Source organism: Catharus ustulatus, chromosome 3 (assembly GCF_009819885.2).
Source record: "Catharus ustulatus isolate bCatUst1 chromosome 3, bCatUst1.pri.v2, whole genome shotgun sequence".
Classification (NCBI taxonomy): domain Eukaryota; kingdom Metazoa; phylum Chordata; class Aves; order Passeriformes; family Turdidae; genus Catharus; species Catharus ustulatus.
Genome location: NC_046223.1, coordinates 113,403,352 through 113,420,223, shown reverse-complemented (window position 1 = coordinate 113,420,223; position 16,872 = coordinate 113,403,352). Strand labels below are relative to the sequence as shown.

At 40.0% G+C, this 16,872-nt stretch overlaps 1 protein-coding gene across 1 annotated transcript in view; it reads left to right on the top strand.

The window, feature by feature from the left end:
• Nucleotides 1-8,665, top strand: part of OPN5 (opsin 5) — a 38,454-nt gene extending 29,789 nt beyond the window's left edge. The window contains exon 7 of the mRNA XM_033056629.1: nucleotides 792-8,665. Coding sequence (XP_032912520.1) covers nucleotides 792-855 — 64 coding nt within the window. The 3' untranslated portion in view covers nucleotides 856-8,665. The remainder of the gene's footprint in view (nucleotides 1-791) is intronic.
• The last annotated feature ends 8,207 nt before the right edge of the window (nucleotides 8,666-16,872 follow it).

Below are 16,872 nucleotides of genomic sequence, written 5' to 3'. Positions count from 1 at the left end.
GCAGGTACTATCATACCAAAAAACTCGTCTCAAACCAGACAAATCAAAGTGTAATTGTCTCGTGAGAAACTTTTTTTTTTTTTTTTTTATTTGCAACCTTCAGACAAATTTTGTGCTGCACACTTGAGGAATTCCTGAAATTCCATGATTATGCACTTGGAGAAAAAGTACAGTTCTGCATTATGCCAGACAAGGACCTTACTTTTGTGGTTGGATTGTCTGAGATAATGATGTTAATCTGACAGTGTACACTGCACAAACACCATACCACACACAAGTGACTGTGAAACCATAGGGTTCCAGTAATTTGCCTCAAAGGCCAAAAACATAGGTGCCTCAATAGCAGCATGGAGGACCATTTTATCATTCATATCATTCCCTGACCAATTCCAGAATTTTTGGTGCATTGCTCAGTCAATTTTGAGCTTCCACAGCTTCTCATGGCAGATCATTCCATCATGCACTGAGATTAATTTCATCTGCAGTGCATACAGAGTTTATATATGTTGTAAATGTCTCAGGAGTTGAATTTATAGTTTGCCAAAGTCCCTTCTGCAATTTTAATCCAATTGGACACAAACTAAAAGTAGCCTTCAGTGGATTTTTGGTAGCTGGATTTGTGTCCAACATCTGGAGGAGGTGTCACCCAGTCCCTCAAGCTGAATGAGAGCTGGCTCCTCCAGGCTTGTGCAGTGAACAGAATGATCTGGAGGAATCACTTCCCAGAAGTAGGAACTTAATTTCCAGCTTGGTGTGAGCCAAATGACCATGGTACCTTCTCTGCCCCACAGGACATACACAATTTCTGCACACAGGGACTCCACAGCCATGAACGAAACCCAGCTGGAGGCGTGAGCTCATCTCAGACAGTGAGGGAAACCTGCAGACAAACAACCCAGCTGGCTCGAGTTCCTCTTCCTGTAAATGAATTAAAACATACCAACAGGTTCATTTTGCTCCCTATTCCTATGTATGATGTACAGTTCTTTCCATCCTGACCAAAATAGTGCGTTAGAGTTGGGCAAAGATTCTAAGTACTCAGAGGAAGAAGAAACAGAGAAAATTTGTTTTTATTAAAAATTTTATTTCTCTTCAGATGCTCTAAAATGCCCTTTTTTGTTCTTTGCACTAATAGAAATGATAGTTTGGGCAATATTTTCCCTCAGGGGAAGGAAAGTATTCATAAAGGCTGGTTTTGGTTTACCAAAGCAAATCTCCCTAAATTCCTGCTGCAGTCACTGGAGGCCTGGAGCACAAGAGAAAGGATTCCTTAGAGGACAAATCTGAGCTGGAGCTTCACTTCTTGGGGCTTTGAATTACCCAGTGGGGAAATATTAGCTGGCTGGATTTCCCTCGTGAGCATCTCTCCAAATCCTGAGGCTACAAGTTGTGTTAAACCCACTTTGACTTCAGTCCTTCAATATCCAGAAATATTTTGATTTTAGTCACAGCAAGGTCAGAGTGCCACATTCATACACAGTATCACTTTAAAATCTATAGAATAACAAATCCTTTCTCAATTGTGAATGAGAGGGGAAAGGTCTCTTGCTCAATCTGTGGATTCATTCAGGAGTTATGAATAACTTTGCAATAAAAAAGCAGAAGTGAAATGAAGTTAGCCCAAGCCAAACTGAGCAAACCAATATTTCACACATTTTTATCATTCTCTGGCCAAAATTACAATAAAATATGATGGCAATAAGCAGAAAGATTTGATAACAGAATTTTTCACTGTGTATTTTACTCATCATAATTCTTTATGAGATCAGTTCATGAGATATAAAATGGCAAAAAGTTCCTCAATCCAGACCATGGAACCAGATTCAAAACTGGTGTGTTTGTGAGGAAGGTCACAGCACTGCTAGCAGAGGAGTCCTTCCAAAGTGCAGGTGCAGAGTGATTCTTAAACACTAAGTCCTGGAAGGATGAGGATTAGTAACTATTTGAGATAATGAAGTTCTGTAAGTTTCTAATGCATTCAACAGAAAAACAATGTGTGTTGAAACAACCTGCAGAGTAAGGCAGCCAAAACAGTTGTGTTGGATGTGAGACATAATTATTCCTATTATCTCCTTTTTCTCGCTTGGATTTATCTGAAGGTGGAGGCATCACTACAGATGGTAAACTAGCATTTCAGTAAAAGCAGATTTTTAAAGCTTAAAATAATGATTTTGATATTTCTATGAAATTTCTTCAAGAAGGATATGATTTTGTTAAAAATAAGTTAATTGCAAATCAAAGATTACACAGATTTATGCTGACTGTTAAAAAGAACAAAGTTACAAGGGCAAAGTTTTCTTCTGAGTTGTTCCTTTAAGGAAAGAAATCATTTGTGAAAGAGTTTCAATTACTTTCCTGTTTAATATTTCCTGTTTCATGCTAATTTATCCTACTGTTATTTCAGAATTGTGTTTCACATGAGTTTTCTGTCACACTGAACTGAACTTCTTTTGTAGCTGATCCATGGTGATGTTGGTATTGCTTTATACAAAAATATCATAAAGGTTTAATCTGATGTTTGTTGGCATGTCCCAGCACTCCCATTCTGCAGTTCCTATTTTATCAAATGAGATTCAGACCACGTAGCAGAAGTAGAATTTTGTTGAATTTCCTGAGCTGGGTAGAGGAAAGCATTGCTTCCCCGTCTGCAATGCTTCAGCAAAAGAAGTTGGAATAAATACTAACAGAACTTGCAGAATTACAAAGAGTTGCCATGCTACCATACATGGTTTTGTGATAATTTTTCCCCAGAAAGTTCTCTAATTTATACAGACCTTTCAGCATAAAGCAACTTATTCCTTAACTACAATTGCAAATTGTGCCCACAAATAGATCCAGAGCAGAAGGCATCTTTTACAATATTTGCAGACTTGGTTATGAAGACGTTAACAGCATTTCCTGCATTATTCTTAATCTTTTATTATTTTCTTCATGCAGGCAAACTTCTGTTTGTAACTACAGGTGTTTATCATAACTAAGGTGTGCTGTAAATCAGATGTACAGTGGCCCTATAAATGAGATTAGCTGGGACAACACTGTTGGTAAAATTGTAGGAATTGCTCATTACTCTGGCCAGATTTAGGGGTAGATCAACAATTTGTGCATGAACACTTCCTCTAATTTAAGTGGGGGAAACTTTTCTCTTTATTTGCTAAAATTATGTACTTTCCTCAGAAATGCTCGTGGGTCATCCCAGAAGTGGATACACACTTGTGGTAGAGCTGAATTTTATGTTTTAAAATAGTATGAGATGCTTTTGGATTCCACTATAGCAAATGTACTACAGGCATGTGTTACCTGAAGAGTTCAGAGGTTTAGTAAATCCAAAATATAAACTTCCAGAAAGATGCTAAACATTTCATATTATTTAAAGATATTTATTTTCATATTATTTAAATTTATTTATTTTTTATTCAGTGCCATTACTATTCTTGTCTGAAAACTCAGTTTTTCCACGGCTGAACAGTATCTTGCTCAGTAAGAAACATTAGGACTCCAGCTTGTGCAGGAGCTAGAGACAAGTTTATGCTGAGCAAGAACTCAAATGAAAGATGTTCCCCTGAATCAGACAGGACAGGCACATTCCAGCATGCAGTGCTTAATTTAAATGCAGAATCTGAACCCAAGAGCAAATGGATCTCGTTGGATTCAATGACAAAAGAGACCTGGAGCACTCTCTTTGTTCACCTGTATATAAAGCAGCTCACACAATTTCTGCTCTGTTTGGGATCACAGTGGTAGAGGAGTGAGGGGTCTTATTATGGATTCAAATTTTCAAGGTCAGCTTTGAATTGATTTGAAGGTCGTAGCCAGATGGTTCTACAGATAATACTTTGCCACTGATGCTCAGGACAGAGTTTCTTCCTCTCCCTGTGCTGAGGCTGATAACTGATTATTATATAAACTGAGATGTGTGAGCTTGGTCTGAGGTCATCAAAAGGCAGTGAATCTTTCACTTTCCTGTTCTAAAAATCTTCTAAATGTTTTACAAATTTCAAACTTAAGCCATTTTGTGATCTGGGCTTTGTCAAAGCACTGACAGTATAAAACCTGCTCAGTGTGATGGATGAGTAAGGAATAAGACTCTGAAGGAAGATTTCTTTATTGCATTTTCAATATTTCACCCTCCTTGTTATATTAAGAAATTCCCTCTTTTTATGTACAAACATTAAAGTAAATGTTTTTCAATGAAAGCAGTACCATCAAGAATAATAGCTATAAATGAGGATCTTTTATTATGTAACCTTTGTGTGCATTCAGACTGAGCTGCCAAGAGGCAAAATTCTATTTAAATTCACTGTCCACAACTTGAAGGAAGTAACTGACACAGGCTAAGACTGCACTTAGATAATGAGCTGACCTGAACAGCCAGATTGAGAGTCAGAGAGTAATGAGAGCAGTACTGTATTTTGAAGTGATAGTGAAATTATGCAAAGCATGTGGATATGGAAATATTTTATTTGTCATTTTCAGTCATAAATGGTGCATGATTATAAACATTCTTCTGCAGACTTGGAAATCAGTTGATAATGAAGAAATATCAAGATTTAAAATGAGACTGTTGAAATAGGAGATTTAAACAAATTTTTATTATGGAAGTTGAAAAAAATTAAGTACTAAAAATGTAAGTTATGGTTGTGGGATTTTAGAAGAGAGTAGGGAGCATTTGTCCATGCAGGTGAATGCAGCTGTAGCAAATTTTATTTCTAGACCTGTAATAAAAATGGAAAGAACACAACCCAACAAGTGATTTGTTAAAAATATTTATCACCCACAGCACAAGACTGCTGATAGCAGAAGATTTTTGGCTTTGTGGCATCGAAAGTGAAAGAGAAAATGGATGTGTCCTCATACAAAGAGAGTGTGATTAATGAATGGCAGGCACAATGATAGTGAATTGGATTCCTTGGTGGAACTTTTCTCTTGGCTGACAATGTCTTTTAAAGCCTGTCTCACCTCCTCTGTGCAGGGTGTTCTTGCTCATGAGAATAAACCTGAATAGCTGCTAAATGACCAGGCACTTATTTCCCCTGTAATTCTACATTATTCATTTCATGTTTGTGTTTCTACTTCTTCTTCCCACCAGGGAACTTTCACACACATCACCCTGCATCCCTCAGGAAAGCTGCTTTGGCATTGTTTTTAGTCCCATTTGCCAACCCAGGATGTCCCCACATGAGTCTTGCCCTGGGTAAGAAGCTCTTGACAAATGATGCTCACCCTAACACATTCCTCTTCTTCCCTCCTCTCAAGGAAGGTTTGGTTGGTTCCCTCCACATCTGTATTTTCCCAGATTTCACCAGCCTGAAAAGAGATTCTCTGGGGAGCTGCTGATGAGCACCACATGTTCACACATGTTCTGGAGCTCTTGAGCATCCCACACTGACCTTCAGCTCATCTACAGGCTTTGCTTTTCAGGATGGCTCACATCCTCCTTCACCTGGAGCACAGTGCACACGGTGAGGGATGTATCTGTGACTGTCTGGAATTATCTTCACTTCCCCTGCTTCACTTTGCAGCTGAGGGAGTGGCTCTTTGGACATGTAAGCCTGAGCAAAACCTTTTGAAATGCAAGGTGTAGTTACAGATTTTCACGCTCTCATTACTTCTGAACTCACAGGATGCTTCACTGGTTTTGAACAGGGAGACTTTTCCAGTCACTGACTGCAGTTTTGTGTCTCAGGTGGGTAGAGAGGAAAACTCACCTGGTTTGTTAGAACTCATTCATCATCAAATCAGGAGATTGCAGTGAAAGTTCCTGGTAAAAGTTTGGTTCCTGAGTCAGTAAAATGCTCATTGGTCTGTATTTTGAAGACAGCACCCAAAAGGAATTTTGGGAGTAGATCTCTTAATCTTTGTGGGATATAGCTAATAAATTTGTGAAATAACAAGTAAACATTGCACTGATCAAAGCCTGACATTGCACAGAACTATTTCAGGTGTAGATGGTGGCTACATGTGTGGTGCACAATGCATTTCAAATGATAAATAATGTTTACATTGTGTCAAGCAAAATACCACATTAGTGGAAATATGAAACATTTTGGAAATAGGTATGTGTAGAAAATAGGTACAGAAATAGAGATGAGAAGACCTTTTTGGTTTCTAAAAGGGGCTGCACAAATGCTCAGCATCCTAAAATCAGAGGCTGGTGTGAAAGACTCACTCTTTCTGCACAAATCTTGCAAAAAATGCTGAGGAAGGGATCTGACCTTAGAGTTTTGCATTCATGGAGGCAGCCTGCAACACCAAAAAGTGTTCCCCTGAAGATTCTCATTCCTGAATGACAAAAACCTGCCTGTCTGCAGTTCTGGTCCCCAAAGCTAAGGGAAGGTTTAGAGAAAGTGTAATAGGGAGGAGAAAAAAATGATAATGTATAAGCAACAGAAACTGAGGTGAGGGGGTGACAGGGTAAAGAAAAGTATTCTAAAAAAAGAAAGGTCAGAAAAATTATATCAGTCTATAAATAACTTTGAGGAAATAATAATGTAACTGAAGGAAGGGAGTTATTTGCAGTTTCAGAAGGTGATAGAATGAGTAATCAAAGCTGGAAGCTAATGGAGGAAAAGCTGGAATGGGACTTTCTGAACTGCAGGAACATTCAGGCTATGGAAGAATTCTCAAGGGGAGAAGTTGGGACATGATTAACTAAATATAGATTATTTAATCTACTAACAAAATTTGTTAATAATCGGTAATATTTCTGAACAGTCATCTTTAGTTCTGGTATCAGGATTTCTGGGCATTTTCCTGATTTAAACACTAGTAGGAGCTCACCTTTGGAGCTCCTGTGCTGCTGAAGCAGTGAGTGCCGACCTTGCTGTGCAGAGGGCTGGATTGTTTACACTGGAACTGGCTTCAAAAGGCCCCTCACACCCCAAAACTTCACTTCTAATAAAGTGATTTAAAATCCAGAGTTGGTGCAATGCAGTGCCATGTGCAGATGCAGAGTTTAACTTTATTATGAAAGAAGTAGCTTTGCTTTCACAGTTATTAGATGAGCTTTTCAGAGAGGTATCATCCTGCAACACTTGCAGTTCGAGCTGAAATAAAGTGCTGTAATTACTGCCATGGACAATTTGTTGGAATAAAATATTTTCAGCTGTGCTATTTAGCTTTTGAGAACATGATAATAAATCTGGAGTCCCAGAGTCATTAAATTAAAATACACCAAACAACTACAGGGAAATTAAATGAGAAAATTACCTTCAGAAAAACATATATTAGTGGTTTGTGATCTACATTTTCATTCTTAGGAATTATATTTCTAATAGAGTTAAATTTACAAAGATACCAGTCAAATTTTACTGATACTGACCCAAAATAACTACAACATGATTGTTATCTCAAAGCTTAGGTGTATTAATTGTACAGGCATATATTTCTACTACTGACAGTGTGTCCTATTAAGAAATAATTTCAACTGTAACTTTTTGTGTAAATGTGCTGTATTTATTGTTTCAGTTTGTTGGTAGTGGGGTTGTATTCACATTTAAAGTCCTGATGCTTAATATTGTGGAACAAGAAATCACAGACATGTACTAGATAGATTTCTGTTCTGTTTAGGGGATCAGACTCCTTCCTGCTGAAAATACGTGCACGCTTTCCAGTTTCTAATGTGAAAAAGGCATCTTGTGTTTCCTTTGCCTTGCTCGTCTCTCACCACAGCAGCCTCAGCAGCATTTTTGGAGTCACACCTGGTTAACAAAACTGACAACAGGGAGTCTGGGTCCATAGGGAAAAGGGAAAGTAGTGAAAAGGTGGGCTCCTTTCTCAGTTAAAGATGGGATAAACCATGAACAATCCCACCAAAATCAGAGTACTGCTGTGAAACTGTGATAGACATGAAAGGAGAAAATATCTTTTCAGTTTTATGGAGCCCAAGAAATGCCAGATGTTCTGACCACTGTCTGGCAGCTGGATCTCCAGCTCTGATGGGAACAGCCAGACCTTGAGCTAAGATGGTCCTTTTTGCCAAGGAGACCTACTGACTGCATTAAAAATTTAACTTGGCTGGTGGCACAGAGGTGAGGAAGGATAAAGGACGCTTTGCACTTGGCTTTGAGTGATTTTGGCTTCCTTCATGTTCTGCTTCATAGTCCTTAAAAATGCACTTGACCTTCCCAATGACCCACTGGAGTCCACAGCTGAAGTCAGCCATAGCATGCTGGTGTTGTAAGCAACATTCAAAGCTGCAATAAACTAATATAAAACTTCCCAGAATATTTATTACTGATTTTTTCAGCACATTGGAGCTCAAAGTGCGATGGAGGATCTGAGTATTAATGAACCTCAGAGGTCAGAGCAGTGGGAGGGTTCATTAGCTACTATGATTTTGTAACTCACAGTATAAAATTCAATTGTTTGTGTCCATCAATGTTTCCAACACACTGTGTGTCAGTGCAATGTCCTGGAACTGCAATCACCAATGTAAGAGAAAATTTATGGAGCGAGCCTGTAAATAACTGTGTAAGTTCTCAAGTGGTGTTGCTGAGTTAATATGTTATTAATGTATAACACTGTGTTATGAAGCAGTAAAGAACCTCACTTACTGGCTGCACTTAACATCAGGGGACACTTTACTGTCACTGTGTTGGAACAGCAGTGATTTTCATTTTTCTCTGCCCTTTTTTATTCCCCTAAACACACAACCAGATGGATGACATCATGGGCAGTCTTTATTTTCTGCACTTTGTTATCTGAATGTGCTTTCAAATAAAGCAAGGGAATGAATCAATGGTGTTACCTGTGGTTTTGTCTTGGGTTTTGATCAGAAAATTGTATGTTTTTACATCAAGGCAGCTTTTGGTGCCATTTAACTGCAATCCTTAACCTGCACTGCTCTGTAGTAAAATCCTTTGCTCTGAATGAGGGTAGGTTTAGATTAGAGAGTAGGAATAAATTCTTCCTTTCAGGGTGGGGAGGCCCTGGCACAGGGTGCCCAGAGGAGCTCTGGCTGTCCCTGGATCCCTGGAAGGATTCAAGGCCAGGCTGGATGGGCTGGGAACAACCTGGGATGGTGGAAGGTGTCCCTGCCCAGGGTAGGGAACTTAGAACTGGATGAGCTTTAAGATCCCTTCCAGCCCAAGCCGTTCTATGGTTCTGTGTCTTGAGTGGTTACAAAATGTGTGTGAGGACAATTTCAGCCTAGTGAGAAACAAGCAAAACCTCCACTTGAGAAGTTATTTGCAGATATTCTTACTAAAATGATTCTCTAAATAAAGGAAAAAATACTGTCTCCACCTATTCTTTCCCCAACTCCACAAGATAGTTGGCAGTTTTGGCAAAGGGATCCTACAAATCAAAGTTTGGGAGTTGCCATGGTTTGGGCATCCTGACCCAGTGGAGCCAGGCTACCTGGACAGACTCCTAATATGCTCTTGCCTGAGAGGACATCAAAGTGAGATGGTCTCAGCTTGTCCTGTTCTTCTCTGAAACATCTGAGGAGAGCTGGAAACTGGGCAGAAGGATTTGTCTTCTTTTCTCTGTTCATCTGCAAACAGGTGCACTGTGGAAAGCCTTGCCAGGCAGTGACGGCAGAAGAGATACAGGCAGGTGGAGGCTTTTCCTCCCAGACTCACTCTGTCCCCTCAGCAGTAACCTGTCTGTAAGTCTGACCAGCCAAAGCTCAAAAACTGCAGATTTTATCAGTGCAAACCTGAGTGCTGGGTGGTATTGGCAGTGTTTCAATCCCATTTTATTCTGCCCACAGAGTGAGTAAAAAACTTGGTAGGAGGAGCTGGGGTTGAGCTGGGAAAGAGTGCCAGGAGTCCTGGCACACCACATCTGCACAGCTCCAGCACACTGTCCCAGGAAATGGCAGGAGAGGGAAAGAACTGCTTAAGGACAGCAAAAACAAGTCAAAATCCATGGAACAGCTTCTGTACAGTGGCAGGTTAAATGGACCCGTCTTGGAAGAGGGGGAATCTGATGGGATATAGCAGAGCCCACAAGTAGCATGGAGAAGATGAAAGGATCATATTTACATTTTTTTTTTGTGGAGCAGGAGTTGGAAGGCACCAAAGAAAACATCCCAGAGTAAAACATCAAGCACAAGGCAAAGGGAAGGACGTGCTTTGTCCTGGCAGCAGTGAGGGAGCATTCATGCAGCAGTGGAATTTGGGCTGCTGGCTTTGTGTGATCACACAAAGGCAAAGGCACAATGTGACTCTTCTGCAGGAGCCACAGGAGTTATTCCTGGTGGAGTCTTGTCCCACAGAGGTGACATAAAGAGAGTTACCTGAAAAAGCCTTCAAGGATGCTCAAACAGACTGGTTTTAATGACCCCAGGGAGGGATGGTCCTGCCCACTCCCTATGGATCCAGCAAAACAGAGCCCTTTGATTTCATTGAGGCAGGTTTAGATCCAACTGCAGGCACTGAAGAAGGCGTTCTGGCTTTCTTTGAAGGTCGTGCTTATAAATGGCTTTAAAATAGTTCTCAGAGCAAATCAGGTGTTATTTCTATTAGCTTCCTTCAAAGCCAGAATAAAAGAACAGATTTTTTTCTCTTTCTTTCATAGAAATTACTCTGATATCCTGAAAAAGAAACCATTTTAAAAAAATAAATTATGATCAACTATTTATTTTTAGATCAGTAGGAAAACTGTAAGATCAGAGGGAGCACCATAACAGATGCACTCTCTATGGAGATTTGGAGATTAACGAGGAGCTTTCTGCTTATGGTAAGCTTTTTCTGCAGTTGAAGCTGAAAATAAAAGAATTAAAAAGGGATTTTAAAAAAGAAGTGGTTCTGATACATCTAACACCTACATGTGGATGTTAAAACAGCCAGGGTTTGCAGCTAGAAATGAAAAAGGGGTTTGAATCTCAATATGATTTATGGATTAAACTAGGTCTTATTATTTATCTGATTTTGATTTTCAGGTACAAAATACTGTGAACCATGAGCACTTCTATGGTGTGGTATTGGAGCAGCCCTAAGTCTCACAGAGTCATTGGTTTGGCAGAGATTTTACAGTAATTTCACGATTATAAGCTGCACCCAATTATAAACCGCACTTCCTGGTGTCTTGGGTTACAATACGGGATGTGTGATAAAAGGTATCTGTTCTATCACCATCTGTTGTGGGTGGGGGCAGTGATCCTTATCTCCATGGGAGATATTCTGCTAATGGGCCATCCATTGAAACCAGGCAGGGCATTGTTCTTTATCTTTTCACAACCCATCCTTCCTCCAGCCAGTCATTTTCTGCTCATGGCCATTGAGTCCCACTGTGGCACTGATAAAATTACTGCATCCCATTGGGAGTTGCTCCAGCCAGGGGGAAGAGCCCAACATTTCTTACCAAGATAAAAACAGAGGTTTTGGGACACTAAGGGAGCCCCTTTCTCCACTGGACTCCAGAGGAAAACCGGATTTCTCCACATCACCACTGGAGCTCCGGAGGGAAACTGCACCTTGTACAGGAGCACTGCTCCAACTGAGCCACATCTGTCACTGCAGGAGGATGCAGCCACCATGGAATGGGACTGCTGCCAACACCCTGCCTGACGGGTGTCAGGTTGTACTCTGACTGTGTCAGGATTTGGAGTTTGTTTCTTTGTAGTACTGTATTTCTATTTTAATTTCCCTAGTAAAGAACTGTTATTCCTAATTCCCATATCTTTGCCGGAAAACCCCTTGATTTCAAAATTATAATAATTTGGAGGGAGGGGGTTTACATTCTCCATTTCAAAGAGAAGCTCCTGCCTTTCTCAGCAGACACCTGTCCTCCAAACTAAAACAGCAACTTTTCCTTCTTTGTCCATATATAAGTTGCACCTGATTATAAGCCTCATTTTGGGTTTGGACCAAAATTTTAGTCAAAATGGTGCGGCTTATAATCGTGAAATTACTGTGAATGCCCATCTTGGCTATATCTGTGCTCCCTGATTATGCAGGGCTGTGGTTTGTGGCATTCTGGCTGGGCCAGAAATAGGATCATAAAATTGCTGTGTAACAAGAAAACAGGTTTGTGTGAACCCACCTTTAGTTTTATTGCCATTTTTCCAGGTGTTCAGCATTTATAAAGGATGGTGATGTGGTAATGCAAGTTTTCTTCACGGGAACTAGTGTTTGAAGCAGATAGATATTCACCTTGTGGGAGGCAATTCCCTAAAATTCCCTTTTAGGGTGTTCCATTGAGAAAAAAAAATAATTTTTTCTGTTAGACTTTTTCCCCCTCAATTCTTTCACTTTAGTTTTAACATAAAAAAAACCAAAAAATTAAATCAGAATGTGAAATTACTCAAAGTTTGAAGTTGGTTGCTCACTGATCTTGTTCCTCTGGATCATTATATTTTATATTTTGACTTTTCTAATTTTGATTTTGTGCTGATGGATAGGGACAACTTTTAATTCCAGCAATACTGGTCAAAAATAGCTTTTCAGAATTTTTTCCTTCTTAAATATGACAGATGTGATGGACTTCAGGGCTGCACACATCCAGTGGGAATCAAATTTCAGACTTTAGTTGTAATACCTCACCTAATACAAAGTTTAATAATGATGTTTCCCTCATTTTCTATTATGACTTTTGAAAGCTTTGCTCAGGATCCAGAATGCTGAGTAGTGCAGGGTGCACACAGAGCAAGGGGATGATGGAGGTCCAAGTGTCGTTTCCCTCCTATTGGGAAAAAGGATTTTAATCAGGATCTACTGTATTTCAAAGACTCTTGGCCACATCCCTGTACCATTAGTTTGTCTACTTTTCTCTGGACCAAATTCTATTTAACTGTTTGGACAAAGTGAGTGGCCCACCTGAAGAGATTGAGAAGGAGAAACTGAGATGCCCATCCACACCTTTCCAATAAATATTCTTTTGCAAGGAGGGATCTTGTCCAAGACTGTAACCTTGAAAGTCCTACCCCAAATTCACAGGCAAACTTTTTTTCATATCAATGTGAGGCTCAGTTTCTGCTCCTCTGAATGTTGCCTCTGCTGAATTCACTTCTAGGAACCAGTATCTTAAAATATGAAATCAGTCTTCGCTGAAATTATTTCCTAGAAGAGTTCTTCCTTACCATGGAGAAAGAAAAGTCTTTTAGCAAGGGATTCCTTCATTTAAATAGAGCAAGGGATTCCTTCATTTAAATAGAGATGAATTTTGCAATACTTAGAATTTCTCTTGGAATAATTGTGTGGGCTGTGAAATCCCTTAGTGGAGTTCCTGGAAAGGTATTCAGGGTTTTGTATAAATCAATAGCCACAGGATGTGGTTTTGTGCCTATCTCAGGAACCCACTTGAACTACTGCTATATAAAGAAGAAAACCAGCAGGAAAAAGAAAAAAGAATGAAGAAGAAATAAAAAAAGGACAAAAATTATACTCTACTGGAAGCAGTTTGCTACTCTGTCCACATGTACAGCAAGGTAGATTTGAGGATAACAGAAAAAAAAAATTAAAGTCTTGATGATTATTGAAAGGAAGTGGAGTAAAGGCTAAAGGCATCATGAATGACAGATAAAACCACCAGTTTTAAATAAGAGAGTTTGAAGTTTTGTAGCTCTGAAGTTTTCTATTCCTGTTCCACTCTCATCCAATTCATAATCTTCCAGAGGTGTGAACTGTGCACTGGATTTCAGTCATGTGCAGTTTGGCATGTAAATTGGTAGGCATTAGTGCTCTAATTAATCTCAGTCATCTTTGAGCAGACAGTGAGCCAAGTCTCACTGGAGAAGAGAGTGAGAAAATGATGATGCCCACTTCCATGGTGTGTTGAACTGAACTTGAGGCTTAAAACAGCAAAATTAAATTGCTTATCTAGTGGTCAAACCAAGCTCAGTCATGGTCTGCCAGTGGGGCACAGGTGGATGTGCAGGAGCTGCACACTCACCCCCACTGCTGGGGCACTGCACGAGCAGAGGAACCTGGACATGCTCTGCCTGAACTCTGCTGAGCAGAAATAGAACCACACCAAGCTGGCTTAACATCTGTTTTTTCTTGCCCTGTGCATAGAGGGTTAGGAAAGCTTCATGCCATTGCAAACTCTTCCAAAGTCACAGTGACTCTCAAGGACAGGCAAGCAAAAATATCTGCAGCACACAAATATTCTGGCTGCTCACCCCATTTTTATTATTGGTTGCCATCTCCTCAGGGATCTGCCTTTATTCCAGAGGCTCCTCTCAGTTTCAGTGTCAGTTTGACTGGTCTGGACAGCTAGATTGGGCAGTAGTGCATTGGCTGTGTTGTTAGGGAACTGTGCAGACTCCTGTCTCTCATTTCTCTCCCATCTGTACAAAGAGATTGGGTTAAGATGAACAGCTCTCCAGGGATGCTGCTGGGATTGAAGCCAGAAAGGGCTGCATGGCACCAAGGCATGGCACAGCATGATAAAGGTCATGCTGAGTATCAGAAACTTCACCCACTTTTGATGCCAGAGCCTGTTGCTTCCAAGAGTTTTTGCATCAGGAGTTGCAGGAACAGAAGGAAGAAATCAGCCTGTGGTGCTTTTAACAGAAAAGCTGCATCTCACCAAGGAATGACAGCAAGAGAAAGGTTTGCACCTGAATGGCTGAATAGAAAGAGACATCATCAGGCAAGAGATTTGTTTGCACACAGGTGGGCATACAGGGACCTGCATTAAGCACTGTCACAGCCCTGCTGGGAATGTATCCTCAGTGTGCCACGTTTATTGCTGCTAGCATCAGGGATGCTGTACCAGGCTCTGCTCTTTGAAACATGGATACTCCATTCTGTGGAAATACAATGGACATGTAACTGTGGTTAAGCCCTTGGAAGAAAAAGGGTTTAGTGGGCAGCTGACAAATCATTCAGGTTTGTTGTGGGGAGTGCTTTCACAGAGGGTGCACTGAGATAAGAAGAGAAACCATAAATTCTTGTAGTCAAACGTGGCCTTTTCAGAAGGTTTGCCTTGTTTTTCTCTAGCTCCACTTTTATTTTCTTCTTCTCTGGAAAATTCTCCCAGTTCTCATTTGTGGCAATATTTCATTCATTTTCTTATTCCCTGATCAGACACAAGCCAGGATAATGTTTTTATTACATTACAGTCTCATTTTTGAAATGTTGCTGTCAGCCTGATTTTTGTAAATAGCTTATATGCTTTACTTAAATATTGCAAGCTTGTTAATGTCAGTAAGTAGCATTTTTCTTGCTTGGGTAAATGCTGAAAGATATACCAATGGGGAAAAAATGTTTCAGACAAATAAAAAGTGACAGGATATATCTTATAAAGAGTTGTTTATTAGAATTTCAGTCTTGAAGACTTAGAGGAAGAAAAAAATAAAAAGACGGCACAATTCATCTTCAAAGAGGTTGGTTTATTTTATTTGTTTACCTTCATGTGGAGTTTCTTTACCTATTGAAAGGATGGCAAGTGGATGAAAAGGAAGTTGTGGGGCATCCAGGGAAGGACAGGCTGTTGTTCTGTTTCCAAATACCAAATGAGCCTTGTGTTCCTGCAAGGCTGGGTTCAGCTCGAGTTAGGAAAGGTGTGACACCTCTGATAGATTTGTATTATTAAAAGAAAGATTCTTGGCAAAGCAGTGTTTCTGCAAGGGAAAAATCTAGACTCCCAAGCCTATGGAAGTGCTTAAGAATGGAAAGTTATCATCCAGAGGAAAACCCCTTTACTAGTCACAACTAAATTTCCTTTCTCCTCTGCCATTAATGGGGACTCTGTACATGCCAGCAGCAAAGGAAGCATAAATAAACTTTGAGGAATACCACAGGGAGCACTGTGTTCATTCAAACAGTGGCATTAAAAGTACTGCCAATTAGATGGGATCAAAGCTGAACAGGAATACACATATTTAATGTTCATGTGATTACTAACAGTGGCCCCTTTAGGATGCTAGTTGGAAATTTGGCCTAATATCTGAATGGAGTGACACCAGACCCCAGAAGATGCTTTCAGGATGTCCATGAACATGCCACTTCTGCTTTGGGAGGTTTTGCTGCCATACCCAGAAAGTCAGAAAAAGCCACCCACACATGTGGATGCCCTGCTGCTAGAAGAGGCCATGGACACAGGTGCTCAGCCAGTCTGAGCTGCCTCCTGGCTCTGGCATGGGGGACAGTGTCACACACCAGCAGGCTGAGTAAGCTCCTAACTTTTGGACAGGGTGGCAACAACATTTTTTCCAGGAGCAGCTGAGCGTGAGCATTGTTCCTTCATCCCAGAACAAAAAGTCACTGTGTCCAGCTATGGAGTCTGGCAGATGTTTCAGAGGAGACTGAGTTTGAGGTATACAAATAGAAACCATAAATAATAATTATAATAAATAATAAAAACTAGGATAATCTGCTTTAGGCACAACTCTTGACTATGAGTTGAAACAAATTACAGTGGGAAGGGATGGATTCCCCATTCCTTGATGACCTTAAGCAAACCTTTAAATTTTTACATGAGAGAAAACATTTTTTGCTAAACTGCATCAAGAAGGGAAATGATGACTTTTAAATGCTTTTTGTTAGAAGTAGTAATGAGAAAGCCTCAGGCTTTCAGAGTCTGGGGATTATGATTAGGAGTAGAAGAGGTTTGCTGCCTTCTCCTCTAACTCAGTATCTCAGAAAAATTCAAAAAAGAAAACCTGGAAATCAGTTAGATAGGAAAAGCCTCTTAGAAACAGCAACAATAAAACTAATGATACAAGTAGAACAATGCAATTATCTGGAAAATAGGAATGCATATGGATCAGGCCAGCTGAATGGAATATAGCCTAGCATGCAGAAGGAATGAGATAAAGACATTCCTAAGGCCATGCACATTATTTTAGAAAGACAGAGAAGCAGAGAATTTACCACAAAGCTTAAGAAAAGTCAAGGGAACATCATTTTTCAAGAAGTGAATGTGTAGTTGCTTCTACCTGCAGCAAAGGCAACAAAACTAAAAGGAAAAAGCCAAGGGCAA